The sequence below is a fragment of the Glandiceps talaboti genome, chromosome 9 (assembly GCF_964340395.1).
Source record: "Glandiceps talaboti chromosome 9, keGlaTala1.1, whole genome shotgun sequence".
NCBI lineage: Eukaryota > Metazoa > Hemichordata > Enteropneusta > Spengelidae > Glandiceps > Glandiceps talaboti.
Genome location: NC_135557.1, coordinates 24611375 through 24628874, shown reverse-complemented (window position 1 = coordinate 24628874; position 17500 = coordinate 24611375). Strand labels below are relative to the sequence as shown.

The 17500-nt window shown below is 33.9% G+C and overlaps 2 protein-coding genes across 2 annotated transcripts in view; both read left to right on the top strand.

The window, feature by feature from the left end:
- Positions 1–170: 170 nt before the first annotated feature.
- On the top strand, positions 171–9572 carry LOC144440019 (uncharacterized). Its single transcript, XM_078129247.1, has 11 exons — positions 171–276; positions 1440–1546; positions 2072–2264; positions 2598–2765; positions 2989–3135; positions 4538–4873; positions 5444–5547; positions 6267–6362; positions 6709–7017; positions 8193–8288; positions 9007–9572. Exons 3-11 carry the CDS (start codon positions 2129–2131, stop codon positions 9160–9162), a joined length of 1548 nt encoding a protein of 515 aa, XP_077985373.1. The 5' UTR covers positions 171–276; positions 1440–1546; positions 2072–2128; the 3' UTR covers positions 9163–9572.
- Positions 9573–11119: 1547 nt separating this feature from the next.
- LOC144440256 (uncharacterized) overlaps positions 11120–17500 on the top strand; it is a 9091-nt gene continuing 2710 nt past the window's right edge. The window contains exons 1-8 of the mRNA XM_078129591.1: positions 11120–11277; positions 12507–12596; positions 13731–13841; positions 14293–14388; positions 14611–14802; positions 15551–15676; positions 16641–16736; positions 17117–17305. Coding sequence (XP_077985717.1) covers positions 12516–12596; positions 13731–13841; positions 14293–14388; positions 14611–14802; positions 15551–15676; positions 16641–16736; positions 17117–17305 — 891 coding nt within the window. The 5' untranslated portion in view covers positions 11120–11277; positions 12507–12515. The remainder of the gene's footprint in view (positions 11278–12506; positions 12597–13730; positions 13842–14292; positions 14389–14610; positions 14803–15550; positions 15677–16640; positions 16737–17116; positions 17306–17500) is intronic.

The window sequence follows — 17500 nt, the reverse complement described above, 5'->3', positions numbered from 1 at the left end:
GAGCAGCAAGTCATTCCACGCACCTCTGACATGTTTTCAACAAAAATAACCCTTTGCATTTTAAGACGCTTGCATAATGATGTGACACGGCAACGTACCATTGGAGAGCATTGCCGTTGCCTTAGCAACAACGCCATATTGGATTTCTGCCATTTTCGAGACTCGAGTAAATCTGAATGAAGGAGAACTCTAAATATTACAATATACGTGTTTTACCCTAGAACATTTTATCCAACACCAGAATCCCTAGAAAAATCTAGATTGCACGGGCTGCAGGTAAGTGATAAAGCACTTCCGTATGAAACGTTACTAAATTCTACGAGTGGGAGGGGGTCATTTAGGCCGACTGATACATTTATTTGTGTTGCACTTTCAGTCTGTGATATAAATGTATTTAGACGAAATATTACCGACTTATTTTCCAGCAACCACATACCTAAATATCGTAATCTGGCAACACAACTGGAGATTCATATAAAACAACCACATGTGTATACTTTGACCTACTACGCCGAGTCAGTGCATTGTCGGATATATCTATAGCACAGGTGTGTATTTTAATGGAATGGCATAAAGATATCTAATTACTTAATACATCAAACGAATTCGAACTACGCGTCTTTGTGGCAAATCATGCAGTCAGTTGTTTATATCGTGATCTGTGTTTATTCGCTTCGCTGTCTCACAAATGATGTTACGAGGTGTAGGAGGTACGACCAGGTAACGATGTATCTCGACAGCGCAATAAACAAGCTAACGATAATGTAGTCTTGATTAAAAGACACATCTTGAATAAGTGGGACATATAGGTTAGTCGATACTACATACTAATCTGTAGAATTGTACGTGTATAATCAGATGTTTGATATTAATGGCATGAATACATTCTGGGTCAGTCATTCAAACTCATATTAGAACACACCCGAGGGACTATTGACAATGTTTAGTTAAGCCAAGCCTTCGAAACACTTTTATCAGAAGTAAATTTAAAGCATGGCGGGGTTATATCAAGTAATGGTAACTGAAAATGTCACGGTCACAGTATTGTATTACGTTTTTAAATTCTGCAAATTCAATAATGCTGCCTGGTATACTTCAGTCGTGTCTTTCTTGGGATTTTTCACTGAAAGGTAGTGGGAACCAATATTTGCACAACATGTATTGTTTAGCTACTTGTCGATACTCAGTGTGTTTGACTAAAGTTCAGATCATTGTGGATCTCATTACACTGTACTACGCAAGTCAGATATCAAAATACACGTCTGAATAGACTACTCGTATAAATACAATGAAATAGATTTTTTAAACGCACTGGCAGTGTATCTTATTACGTGGAAGCTAACAAATGTTGCATTGTCATAGAGTAAAATACCATCGTGTGTAGACCGATTCATTCAAATACAGTACTTACTGTTTGACCATACTTTACACTTGAATAGGTGATTCGGATGGACTGCACCCCACAGGCTACTTAGGAGCGAACATATAATATAATACAGTGGTATTTACTAGGAGGTTGGAGTTGTGGACGTGCAAGTGCTGAGAGGTAGGATTATCAATAGATCACCATACACGCGATCACGGCCATAGAAATTGCTTGTGAACAATCCATGCTTTTAACCATCTCAGAGACTTGCAAACTACAATTCAAAACAACCGGTAATAATCTTGAACAGACTAAGTCAAATTGAAGTGAATGACGTCACAATAGAGCAGACGACATGTACTGTACAGTCAATCAAATATCGACAACCTTCTTTTTTAAACAGCATGGCTTGTCGTATGACTATGGGAATCATTTTGTGTATATATTCTTTTAGATTCCAAAATGTATATCTCCCAAGTGAAACATAAAACGTTGGTATTTTATCTATTTCTGCATTTTTTACCAATATTTGTAATATTTGTAAGATAGTAATTGTAATGGAGGTCCGGTGGCCTTGGTTTGGAAGCAATGGAGCGCAAACATACCTATATTCTCAAATAAAAAGGCTCAGGAATTCCACTACATATTTTTCAAAATCTCACCATAGCTAGTTGTTGACTATATGGAATCAATCTTGATATATAGGACTGGCGTTGTGAGAGAACTTTCCTTTGATTGGACAATTATTGATGACGTAACAAGATGGAGGCGAAAGGTGACGGTTCGATGCATATTATGATATCTTATAATTGGGACCATCAACGAGAAGTGGTGAAAATTAAAAATGAACTGGAAAATCTGGGATATAAGATTTGGATTGATTTGAATAACTTAAAAGGTAAACAAAATGATGAATTATTTGCAGTTTAATTGAGCATGCTCAGATGCAAACTTGAGGCCTGTTGGATTATAATAATTCATGTATGAAGCTTCTCTGAGATTTCGGAAGGACAACCCTCTTGAATGATTGGAGGGAAGGAGATGGCAGACTAATCATTTCCAGTTACAACCAACGTGACATAGTCAAAGTACGCACTTCTATTTTGATCGACACCGAAAAAATAAACAGTCTGAGAACAAATATTTTTGTGATAGTTTCTCATTTTTTACATTAATTTCAATGGTGACTGTAGCAAGTATAAACCAATATTTTGATCTTCATTATTGACAGGTAATATAAATAGAGCCATGGCTGAAGGTGTAGAGGGTGCTTGTGCCATTCTGATGTGTGTTACGGATGCCTACAAGGCATCCTACAATTGTGAAAAAGAAGCTGGTTATGCAGACTCACTACGGAAGCCTATAATACCCTTGAAATTGCAGCAAGGAGTGAAGTTTGGTAAGTTTTGATGGAATTTACTTACTTCTGGACTATTTTCTATGGATCAAGAGTTTCTGGTGACTATAGTCGTATAAAGTAGCTAAATAGGTCTTAGGAGAAGTGATAAAACTGTTACAATCAGGTATTGACTCTGAGAACAAGTTCAAGAAACCAAACGAAAGTGTCGCTTACTATCATACTCGATTCTGATATAGGGGCATGTGGATATTTCTTCTTTTAGATGGCTGGATTGGACCAGTGATTGGAAGTAAGCTGTATTTTGACTTCTCTGATAGTTCAAAGTTACAACAGACGATTAAATCACTGGATGCTGAGTTAGCCTCAACCGGAATGAAGGAAAAGGCTAGAAATCCGGATGCACGACCACGTAAGTTGTTGTATTTAAAGATAAAGTGAATTTTTACACAAGTACACATGGAACATTGTACATCTTAGCACTGGGATGTGTACCTCCTAGTGCTTGTAAGAAGAGCACAACTATGCACCAGCTGTGTGCATCACAGTCCCGTTACATGATATATTTTTTCCACAGCCCTGGTACATGATTGTGAAAAATATGCCTGTTGCATGGATGTGGAATACTACCTCTGTGCCACGATGTTTTGCAAATCTCAGTATCATAGTTGTGTACTGCACACCTAGCACACATTTGTGCAAGTCCATGTAACAGTTATGGTGGAATACCCTGTAGCACCCCTTTTGTTCATATTTGACTAGCCTTGCTCACACAGCTGGTGCATGGCTATGGGAAATATATACGTTACAACTATGCTTACATAGCTGGTACATGGTATGGCAGTGAGACAATTCTTGTGTACGTGGATGTTATAAAAACCTATGCTGCATTGCTATTTTTAACACCCATGTTACAGTGATGTTGGCATACCAGTTACACACCTGTCAAATCTAGGTATGTTACACCCAGTGTTTTATCCACAGCTGTTACAGGGATACTGTACAAATAGCTGGTACAACTCCCATGGTCCCATTGAGTTGGTATTGCTATATTCACAATCCTGTCCTAGGTATATAAACGTTATGGGGGTGTGCAAGGTTCCCTGTGTATCATATTTGAACAACCTTTATTTGGCTTTATTTACAAATGGGGAACACAGAGTAGCTAAGGAGCTTTACATCTTATCAGCAGTGTCGTCATTTCCGTTGTAATATGCGCTCTATGACATAAACGTCATTTCCGTCTCTTAGACAAAGAAGTCTTCGAATGATATTATTATTCTACGTACGATTCCTTTATATCCATATTTGTAATAATTGAGAAAATTAATCTATCTAAAAGAGAATCATACATTGCAAACTTAGAGAAGAAAATGCAGTACATTATAATGCAAAACTTTATATATATATATATATATATATATATATATATATATATATATATATATATATGTGACCAAGGGTTTGGGCTAAAAATACACAACGCAATCCAAGTTAACATCGACGATCACAACCGAACCGATGCCAGGGGTCACATATATATATATATATATATATATATATATCAGACAACTCTGATGTTGTCTGATAATCGCACCATGCGTGAAACTCCGAGTTACAACCAAGAAAGAGTTCCAGTACTACCAAAACTATTACGCTCTGCCACTGCAGTATAGAGCACTGTCTTAGCAGATTGATACTCACCGAGTTATATATATATATAATTATATATATATATATATATATATATATATATATATATATATATATATATATATATATATATATATATAATTTCTTATCTCCCCTACCAGCTTTCATGTCCCTTGACGTTGATGGCATTAGCAAGTGGTTAAAAGAACTTTCTGTTGACGACTCATCAATTTCCTGTTTCAAATCGAACTGTGTCACTGGCAAAGACCTGGCTGTCCTAACGAAGGAGGAGCTTATGAGCGAAGATTTCAAAATAAAACCATTCGTTGCAACAAAGATTCTGCGCAATCGCGATGAGGCTATGGGAATACTACCACCTAACATAACAGCAAGATGCAGTACACCCTCAGAGATGGGAGAAAGTATGGCGAAAGACAACAAGAAATCCATGACGAGGAAAGACAAACTGGCTGCCACCACAACAGCTACATCTACAGGTACAATAACTTGTATTAATATTGCAGTTACCACAACAGCTAAATCTACAGGTACAATAACTTGTATTAATATTGCAGTTACCACAACAGCTACATCTACAGGTACAATAACTTGTATTAATATTGCAGTTACCACAACAGCTACATCTACAGGTACAATAACTTGTATTAATATTGCAGTTACCACAACAGCTAAATCTACAGGTACAATAACTTGTATTAATATTGCAGTTACCACAACAGCTAAATCTACAGGTACAATAACTTGTATTAATATTGCAGTTCAGAATAATTGTAAAGTCGTCTCAAGATGGGGGGGGGGCACTAAATATCAGTTTTTTTAGTAACATTATCTTTGTTATCTTATTCTATACAATCTCAGAAAATTATTGATCAATTATGTTAATATTGAAAATTTCACAAATTATATTCGTTGACATCATCTTTTTCTGTGGGAGTGTCGTTTGTTTGTTTGTTTGTTTGTTTGTTTGTTTCATTCGTGTAACCATTTCTTCAGAAATGAATATATCAATTAGTTAATCTCTTACTAAATTCTGACGTCATTTACAGGTCCACCAGTTCGTTATAAAAGAGGTGATAGAGTAGAAGTGTTTTGGTCTAGTTCATGGTTTCCATCTGAAGTCATAGAAGTAGGACCTCGTAGACTACTTAAGGTATAGTTTAATTCATACTAATTGTAACATGTCATTAGTAATAAAATACACCAAAGTCAACAATAAAAAAAATGTTTCCACTTACTAACTCACTAATTAATCCTTTCTGACTCTCTAACTCCTAATTAACTCATTTAGTCTTTACTGCTCATCTTCAAAGAATTAACAATTCACCTATTAACAAATCTATTATATACACCATCCCATCACTCACTCATCAGTACTTGTTCATCCACACAACCAACTATCCACCCCCCCCCCCCCCATCCATTCATCCATCCATCCATCCAACTACCCACTTAATCAATCAATCTACAACTTATCAATCACACACACATACACACACACACATACACACACGTACACACACACATGCATACATACATACATACATACATACATACATACATACATACATACATACATACATACATATATTCATACATAAACTCGCACACTCACTCACTCACTCACTCACTCACTCACTCACTCACTCATTTTTTTATAACTTTCTAAATATAAAGTACAGAATTAACTAACAATGTTTAAATTGACATAATTATGTGTCCGTTGATTGATAGAATAATTATTTGATTATTTGATGATTGGTTATCTATAGTTTGATGTTAGTGATTGGTTTAATGAGATCTTTCATAAAACATACATATAATTAATCAGTGGTATATAAGTTTTCTAACTACATTCCTTACTATTTATAGATCCATTATGAATCTTATGACGATTCCCACGATGAAAAAGTGGATTATCAGGAGTGTACTTGGAGAAACGGATCAAAAATTGAAGATTTGGGACAGGTAGTAGTTGAAACTTACTTTTTTTTTAAAGTAGTCTTTTCTCCAACCATATTCGGGTTTTTTAATAAATATATTTCAGTTTTATTTATATTGAAATACTCCCAGTTTAAACCTTCACATTCTCGAAGCACATCAAGATCGAAAGTGTGACTTAGATGTTATTCAACAACCGCAGCGAACAGTGGGCAATTCTATTTAGAACATCCCCCACCTTTCCCGAACTTGCCACCGACTACATGGCGCATAGACATTATCTAATAATTACCAGGAGGTTGTAGAAATACACACATGATAATATTAAATGATAAATGTTAAATCATCTAAGTGTCTTGGTTTTATTTTCTAGATACAAATTGGAAGCGAATTAAAATACAATTCGTATGACGTCACAGTGGTTGATATATTTGTGGCAAGTTGTAAAATTCGTTACGATGGTTACAGTTCATCGTGGGATACTTGGGTTCTGCCAGATGAAGTGAAACTTGTTAAATCAGCACAGACAGCGCCCTCACCGTCCCAGGACCAAACCAGTAGTACCAAATCAACAAAATCTAGTCACAATATTTACAAAGTTGGGGACAAAGTGAAAATATCTTGGGCCAATACTTGGTATAGTGGATATATTCTTGAAGAAGGTCCTCATATTTCTTTTAAGGTATATAAAATACTTATTATAATATTACAATAAGATGCAACATTAAGGTAACATTAACTTGGTTGGCTGGTTGGCTGGCTGGCTGGTTGGTTGGTTGGTTGGTTGGTTGGTTGGTTGGTTGATTTGTTGGTTGGTTGGTTGGTTGATTGGTTGATTGGTTGGTTGGTTGGTTGGTTGGTTGATTGGTTGGTTGGTTGGTTGGTTGGTTGGTTGGTTGGTTGGTTGATTGGTTGGCTGGCTGGTTGGTTGGTTTGTTGGTTGGTTGGTTGGTTGATTTGTTGGTTGGTTGATTGGTTGATTGGTTGGTTGGTTGGTTGGTTGGTTGGTTGATTGGTTGGTTGGTTGATTGGTTGGTTGGTTGGTTGGTTGGTTGGTTGTTTGATCTACGGGATAAGATATTTGGATTGTTTAGTGCTAATAAAATTAGCTGATTTGCGTTTATTATAGAACATTTTTGTGGAATCTTTCTTTTTCTTTTGCTTGGTGTATTTGTATCTATGGTAACGTAAGTAAGCGTTTGGCTATTTGGTTCGTAGTTAAATGAAAATTACTTACTTTTTTGAGGAGTTTTTAATAGTGTTGGTTTTCCTAGAGTTTACGTATGGTGTCAGTGAGATATATCATTGACGATGTATATGTAGTTGTGGCTATATTATGACATCATTGGTTTATGTGTACTTGCAACTAGATACATCGTGACATCATTGGTTTATGTGTACTAGTAACTATATACATTGCGATACATTGATTTATGTGTACATGTAACAAGCCATTACACCACTCATTCATTTTTTGTATTCATATTAACTTGTAAATAGAACACATTATGACATACTGGTTTATATGTACCTGTGTCTAGATACAGTATGACATCATTAATTTATGTGTACTTGTGCCTAGATACATTATGACATCACTAACTTATGTGTTCTTATGTCTAGATACATTAAGACATCACTGACTTATGTGTACTTGTGCCTAGCCTACATACAATATGTTGTTTGTCATAGTTTAATTATATTGCATTCCTTTATTTCCATCAAAGTTTAAACGTATTGTATGACATCACTAATTTATGTGTTCTTATGTCTAGATACAATATGACATCACTAACTTATGTGTTCTTATGTCTAAATACATTATGACATCACTGATTTATGCGTTCTTATGTCTAGATACACTATGAAGGCTGGGAGAGCTCATATGATGAAAGTGTTGACGTTTCAATGTGTAAATGGAGACATGGTAAATTAGTTGAGGATGCTAAGAAGGTAGGTATAAACACCAATATCTATATATCTATCAAACGTTGGTATAACCATCTATCAAACATGTACAATGCTGCACCTCGTTTTCTTAAATTTCAATTTTTTATTCGCAATCTTAATTACTAAATTTACTAACATTACAATAATAACAACTAGTAAGGTATGTATTTATATACTACAAATACTACAAATACTATCAAGTGAATAGAACATGATCAAGCAGACACTCAAAACCAATCATTTGTGAGAGGTACATTGATCATATTTGAATTTATTTACCAGTAAAAGTATGTGTCATGTGTTAATACAACTTTTATCCTGACTTCAAAGTTCAGTGACCCTTTTCGGGGCAATCACTATGAATTGTAAAACTAAGATCCCTCCCCCCCCCCCCCTTCGAAATTCATTTCTAAATTACGTCATTGTAATTGTTTCTGATATGAAAGTCCAGCTACAAAACCTTCTATGGATCATGTCTAACTTATAAATATTTCACCATGACTTTGTAAATGATATAAATATTGACTGGAGTATTTGATTTTACTATCATTTAATGTGAAAACACAGAAAACTCATTGTCTTGTCTCTTTGTATTTATTTAACCACCTACTCCGCCCTTCATTGGCTCAGATTTGTTTCTTAATAAAGATCATCAGAAGATTATAGTGACTGGTCTAGACATCTTTAATTTCTACCTCACAATGTTTTGTCTCACTTTCAGGTGAAAAAAGGTGATAAGTTAACTGTTTTGTGGGGTGGAACTTGGTACGATGCAGTCGTTATAGAAATCACTTCAGCTGTGTGCAAAGTACGTTATGATAACTATGGACCTAGTTGGGATACGTGGTGTACACCAGATGAAGTCAAGCCAGCGTGATGGTTTGGGTCACCGGTGATGGCGCTCTGTCATTGCACTTTTAGACAGAAAAAGTATATTAAAACTTGTCAACAGAAAACTCATAGATATGGTTTTTTAGTTCTTCTTTCTTGCCTTGGAAAAACACGATTTCGTACCCAGATATACTTGGATATACTAAGGTTTGAGAATGTCTATGTTCTCATATAGATGACTGAGATATCCATGCATCAACTGAGAATTAAGAATCTTCAGTCTGCCATTAAAAAAGTATCTGTAAGCTTAAATCTATTTTTAATGTTTATTATTTTTAAAGTCTTTGTAAATGTTTACAAAGAGTATTTTAAAGCCTTTCTTTCACTTGATTCAACCAAGTAAGTGTCAAACAAATCAAGAAAAGCACAATTGTCATTAAAACGTCATCAAAAACATTAGAGCTAGACATACATTTATCTGTATTGTAATTTTATAATTGTTGTTCATCTGTTTTTATGTTGTTACAAGAGACAACCCTACGTCTCATATAAAAGTAAAACTTGTGTATCTGCAAAGAAAATCAGATATTCTCTTTCTTTAGACACACGCACATTCTATATATGTATGTGTGTCTGTGTCTATGTATGTGTATTTGTGAGTAAGAATGGCTGGCTGGATGGGTGGGTGGGTGGGTGGATGACATGATGTGTGTGTGTATGTATGTATGTATGTATGTATGTATGTATGTATGTATGCATGTATGTATGTATGTATGTATGTATGTATGTGTGTGTATGTATGTATGTATGTATGTATATGTATGTATGTATGTATGTATGTATGTATGTATGTATTATGTGTGTGTATGTATGTATGTATGTATTTATGTATATATGTATGTATGTATGTATGTATGTATGTATGTATGTGTGTATGTATTTATGTGTGTATATATGTATGTATATATGTATGTATGTATTTATGTATGTATGTGTGTATGTGTGTACATGTATATGTGTGTAGGGGTATGGGATGTGAATGAGTGTGTCTTATGTTGTATCTTGTGAGTTAGACCTAAGACCACTAAAATAGTGGTCTGAGATTAGACAAACTAAACGCGTACATGAAGTGCAATGTTAAACACACGTGATCTAGTGTTGGGCATGCTTCACATCTTCGGCAGCAAGATGTAGTAGAACTTATAAGAAGTGACACACTTTAACATTGAGTAACTGATCATGAAAAAAGGAGAAAAAAGTAGACAATATATGTATATTTGGAAATCAATTATATATATATATATATATATATATATATATATATATATATATATATAATCAAAGTAGGTTGGTTGGAACTTGAGGTGCTTGGTTGTAACTCCGAGTTTCACGCTCAATGCGTTCATCAACGCATGTCTATATATATAGTTTTGGTGGTACTGGAGCTGGAACTCTTTCTTGGTTGTAACTCGGAGTTTCACGCATTGTGCGATCATTTGTGTGATGATCGCACAATGCGTGAAACTCCGAGTTACAACCAAGAAAGAGTTCCAGTACCACCAAAACTATTACGCTCTGCCACTGCGGTATAGAGCACTGTCTTAGCAGATTGATACTCACCGAGTTATATTATATATATATATATATATATATATATATATATATATATATATATATATATATATATATATATATATATATATATATATATATATATATATATATATATATATATATATATATATATAATGTGACATTGCTTCATTACTGGCTACATAAAGACAGACACAGACATGTAGGAAATACTTAGCTGTGATACAGAAATAGGTACAATACAACATTCACTCTGACATTACCTGCCATACAAATTACAATGCCAGCGCATTGATCGTTGACTGTCGATACTATTGTAAACACTGAGTGACGTCACATTTAAAATTAGAGAGTGAAGTTAAGTCGTGTGCAAGGTTGAATTACATCATTATGTAACTAGAGCGCAAACAGATCGGTGTCGATGTTCCCATGGCAGAGCGTAGTATAGTGTAGAGCGTTCACAGCCAGGTCAACATTAAGTCTACGATCGATCTTCAGCAATCAAGTAAGCTTGGCAATCTGATCGTATGGTGACGTATAGCCGAGAGGTGTGTAATGTAGTTATTTGGTAAGTTACGTAATAACTAAGTCCTTTTGCGTTATGGAAACATTCTATAGCAACAGATATAACACGCGTACAGTATACATTAAGATTATGTAGTGACACAGATAAGTAAGAAACGGTTTCTTGAACGGTTTCTTACTTGTCTGTGGAAGTGATCATATATTACCTATCGACGTATTACCAACGGTTATACCTGACAATAAACGCCATTACAACGTATTTGCATGATCCCGTACTTAGTGTTAGCTGCTAATATTGTTCTACAAATGTGATATACGTATCCCAAATAACACAGTGTAGTGGCAGCCATTTTGAAATAGCGCAGACAATGAAAACAATGTGTGGAAATAGTGAGTCATAACAGCATTGTATTTAAACTAACGAAGTTAACAAAATCCCCTTCTCTTCTCTGAAGTTCTCATATTCGCCTTTTAAATACGTTATCAATGCGCACAAGTTAAGCAGCCATTTCCAATGCACCATTATATATATATATATATATATATATATATATATATATATATATATATATATATATATATATATATATATATACATACATATATATGAATATGAGTGTCTCGCTGGAGAGAACAGTGCTCGATGCAAATATTAGTAGCAGAGCACTATAAACTTAATTCAAAAGAATAAGGATGTTATGAGTCGTTACTTTTGAATTCCTTATTCTTTTGAATTAGGTTTATAGTGCTCTGCTACTAATATTTGCATCGAGCACTGTTCTCTCCAGTGAGACACTCATATTCATATATATATATATATATATATATATATATATATATATATATATATATATATATATATATATATATATATATATATATATATATATATATATTGTGAGTATGTTGGGTTACTACCAGTTCCTTGGGAGATTATTTTTTATTCAATTTCATAAATAATCTTCAAATAATTTAAGTTTGTTTTCCTTTTTAATTCTGTAAAGGAAATATCCTCACCTATATTTTATTTATTTTTTTCGAATTTTTTACTGGTATTAATCTCCAAAAGACACATTCACCCAACTTTTCGTAATCACTCATGTTATTACTTCACACAATGACATATATGTGTTATTAAACAAAATATAGTTTATTCAAATAAAAAATGAAAACGAACCCGGTTCGGGTAACAGAGCAAGTCTATGAACGTGTGGGACTTGAAACGATTACATTCTTTAGTATTTACTCACCAGTAATGACGTTTGGTTTCAGTAATTAGAGATGGGAGCAGTTCTAAGGAAAATCAGGAAAATCGCGAAAGTCAGAAAACTTAGGAGAATCAAATCAAAAGACAAGAAAAAGGTTAGTAATCGGATTCTATATCTAAATCATTTATATGTTGGGTAAAGTTTGATAAATTATTTCGTGCAGCATATTTTTATTATGTGTTGAAATTTGTAAATTCATACTATCAACAAAGATTGGAAATTTAAATCGAATACACATAAAGTGACCCATAAATATCAAATAATCGGAGTCTATTGTCAAATGTGGACACGATACACTTCATATACTATTTGCCTTTCATTAACATAACTATAGTTTTCTTACCAACCACTACAAATGTTATCTTTGTATATACATTATCATATGTTATCTCTGTCTATACATTATCATATGTTATCTCTGTATATACATTATCATATGTTATCTCTGTCTATACATTATCAAATGTTATCTCTGTCTATACATTATTATATGTTATCTCTGTCTATACATTATCATATGCTATCTCTGTCTATATATTATCATATGTTATCTCTGTATATACATTATCATATGCTATCTCTGTCTATACATTATCAAATGTTATCTCTGTCTATACATTATTATATGTTATCTCTGTCTATACATTATCATATGTTATATCTGTCTATACATTATTATATGTTATCTCTGTCTATACATTATCATATGTTATCTCTGTCTATACATTATCAAATGTTATCTCTGTCTATACATTATTATATGTTATCTCTGTCTATACATTATCAAATGTTATCTCTGTCTATACATTATCATATGTTATCTCTGTCTATACATTATCACATGTTATCTCTGTCTATACATTATCATATGTTATCTCTGTCTATACATTATCACATGTTATCTCTGTCTATACATTATCATATGTTATCTCTGTCTATACATTATCATATGTTATCTCTGTCTATACATTATCACATGTTATCTCTGTCTATACATTATCAAATATTATCTCTGTCTATACATTATCAAATATTATTTCTGTCTATACATTATCAAATTTAATGTTATCTCTGTATATACATTATCATATGCTATTTCTGTCTATACATTATCAAATGTTGTCTGTCTATACTTTATCATATGTTATCTCTGTCTATACATTATCATATGTTATCTCTGTCTATACATTATCAAATATTATCTCTGTCTATACATTATCATTTCAAGTCCAAGTATGAAGTCCATGAATACGAAGTTGGTGACAGTGTCAGTATATTCTGGGATGATAAGTGGTTTGATGGACATGTGATTCAAGTTGGTCCGAACATTGCTTATAAGGTAACTATATATGCATGTATGTGTGTGTATATGTGTCTCTATGTGTGTCTGTGTCTGTGTGTATATATCCTCTTAGTATGCATCCCATAATATGGTAAAATATTCACGTCATTATAGTAAGAACTATATATGACTTTGTGTTTTTCTGTATACCATTAGATCCATGATGACATCATTTATATATATGTACTTTCTGTGTATTTGTGTATTCCATTTAATATATACATTATGACATAATTTATGTATGTGTACTTTCTGTGTATTTCTGTATATCATTAGATACATTATAACATCATTTATGTATGTGTGCTTTCTGTGTATTTCTGTATACCATTAGATACACTATGACATCATTGATATATGTGTATTTTCTGTGTAATTCTGTATCCCATTAGATACGTTATGACATCATTGATATATATGTGCTTTCTGTTCTTCTGTATCCCATTAGATACACTATGACGGTTGGGAAAGTGGGTATGATGAAAGTGTTGACGTCACACTGTGTAAGTGGAGAAATGGAACGGAAATCAAGGACGCTGCAGTGGTGGGTAATATTTTATTTTATTGAATTTTGTTGCTTCAATATATCAGTGTTACGTCATTTATTATAGGTATGACACATTACATCTGTTAATTGATGACTTTCAATAATAACACGTGATAAAAAAGGATAACCATTATATTGTACACATGTTGACTGCTCACTTGACAAAACCAACAATCAAGCTGAATACCTCACGGTTCTTTGTCTTGCCTTCGTATTCAGGTAAAGGAAGGTGACAAGTTGAAAGTTTTATGGGGTGGAACTTGGTATGATGCAACTGTTCTAGACATCGACACAGCTGTGTGTAAAGTACGATATGAAAATTATGGGCCTAGTTGGGATACTTGGTGTACCCGGAGTGAAGTTAAACCGAGGAAAGCCAGGAAGAAGAGTAAAGCTACCATTGAGAAAAAGGTCGGTCGCTGGATTCCCGGCATTTTTATATCATTTCTTGTAACGTTTGTGTCTCTAGTTCACAGTGGTGTTATTTGGGGTGAAAATAGATACAATAGTCAGAATAAAATTATTCTTGGCACATGGGATTGATGAGAAGATGTGTGGATATGGTAGTATTTGCCAACGGTATTCATTTGAATTGGCCAGTCAATATATTGTGTCTTGTTGTGTAAGCGATTATGTAACACATAAGGCCCAAAACACAGCAATCAATGGAGACCACACAGGGAAACCTAGAATTATAATGCAACTGCAGACATTGTGACCAGTGTCCGCGATTTCTGTCATTAACATCTTTGGACAAGTTACTTGTGTGTAACAGTACAAGTAACACCAAATAATAATCAACAAAACAGTACCCTGGCCTCGCAAAGAACATAAATGAACCAATACCTGTATAGGTTGTCTGCAGACCGCAGACGCTTTAAACTCTGAGTTATAATATGTGACTACATACCTACCTACCTGCCTGCCTGCACACACACACACACACACACACACATACATACATACATACATACATACATACATACATACATACATACATACATACATACATACATACATACATATATACATAGATACATACATACATACACACACACACACACACACACACACACACACACACACACACACACACACACACTACCATATCTTTCTTACCATCCACAATAAATATTATCTCTGTGTATGCATTATCAAGTCAAAGAATAAAGTCATACCTGACTTTGACCATGAATACGAAGTCGGTGACAGCGTCAGTATATTCTGGTATGATAAGTGGTTTCATGGACATGTGATTCAAGTTGGTCCGAACATAGCTTATAAGGTAACTATATATGCATGCATGTATGTATGTGTGTATGTATGTATGTATGTATGTATGTATGTATGTATGTATGTATGTATGTATGTATGTGTGTGTGTGTGTGTGTGTGTGTGTGTGTGTGTGTGTGTGTGTGTGTGTGTGTGTGTGCCATCATAATATGCTTGGCACAATATGCGATTTTTGATTGGCAAACAAGTTATGCTACATGTATTTGCCATCAATTCCTGTTTTACCTTGTAATGACGTACCAAACTTGTACCACACGTACAAAGATTTATATCAACTGCATATACTGAGTCACTCACGAATTTATACTGGGATATCCTCAGAAACGATATATAATTAATTCATAGTTTGCACATTAACGTTAAGAAAAAAATTAACCAAAACCAATTGATGTTCAATACATTACAATATTCAATTACATATAATGGTAACATATTCACATTATTATAGTAAGATCTATGATACTTTATTAAATTTAAGCACATATAACTAACACACATGTTAGTTATCTGTTATTTAAGTGATATGTCAAACAATATGCATGAGGGGAGTGGGGGGTGGTGGAAAATGTAGTCTTTAGTAAGGGTACGTTGGTTTTGGTCATCGGAGCTGGGAGAGTCATATTCTAGAAAACCCATGTGCAACTTCAGCTCTCACCCCAGTTAATGTGTTGAAAGTAACCAGCCACTTATAGTGGTAAGGTAAAAACTGATAACTAGAAAACTACATTTACTGAATTATACGACTCAATTTTCAGTCAACTTTATTACAGAAACATCTACGTAATTTCAGGGTATGGCACCATTGATATATGTGTACTTTGTGTATTTCTGTATACGATTAGATAAATTATGACATCATTTATATATGTGTACTTTCTATGTATTTCTGCATTCCATTATATATCTTATAACATCATTGATATATGTGTACTTTCTGTTCTTCTGTATTCCATTAGATACACTATAACGGTTGGGAAAGTGGGTATGATGAAAGTGTTGACGTCACACTGTGTAACTGGAGAAATGGAAGTAAAATCAAGGATGCTACAGTGGTAGGTATTTTGTTGTTTAGCAAATCTAGAGTCACCAAATTATTTGATCTGTATGATAAGATTAGCCCATACGTCATTTACCATAAATATGACGTTTTATGTCTGTACGTTGATGATATTAAATAATAGCAAATTATAGCCAGGAATATATAATGATTTATGGGAAGTGCTGTGTACATTGACTGTAGTATTAATAATGTCAATGGTAAAGGTTAGGCTGACATCAATATTATGGAAAGAAATATTACCTCAATTTACAGCACATACATACATACATACATACATACATACATACATACATACATACATACATACATACCCCTTTATTAAGAGAGCTTTAATCTCACGTTTTTTGTAATTTGTCTTTTCTTTGTATTCAGGTAAAGAAAGGTGACAAGTTGACAGTTTTATGGGGTGGAACTTGGTATGATGCAACTGTTCTAGACATCGACACAGCTGTGTGTAAAGTAAGATATGAAAATTATGGACCTAGTTGGGATACTTGGTGTACCCGGAGTGAAGTTAAACCGAGGAAAACCAAGGAGAGTAAAGCGACCGTTGATAAAAAGGTCGGTTGCTAGATTACATTTTGACATCATTTCTTGTAACTTTTTTGACTCTAGTTCACAGTGGTGTTATTTGGGGTGAAATTAGATAGAATCGTCAGAGTAACATTATTCTTGGCACATGGTATTGATGAGAAGATGTGTGATATGGTAGGGTTTGCCCACGGTATTCATTTGATTTGGACTGTCAATATATCT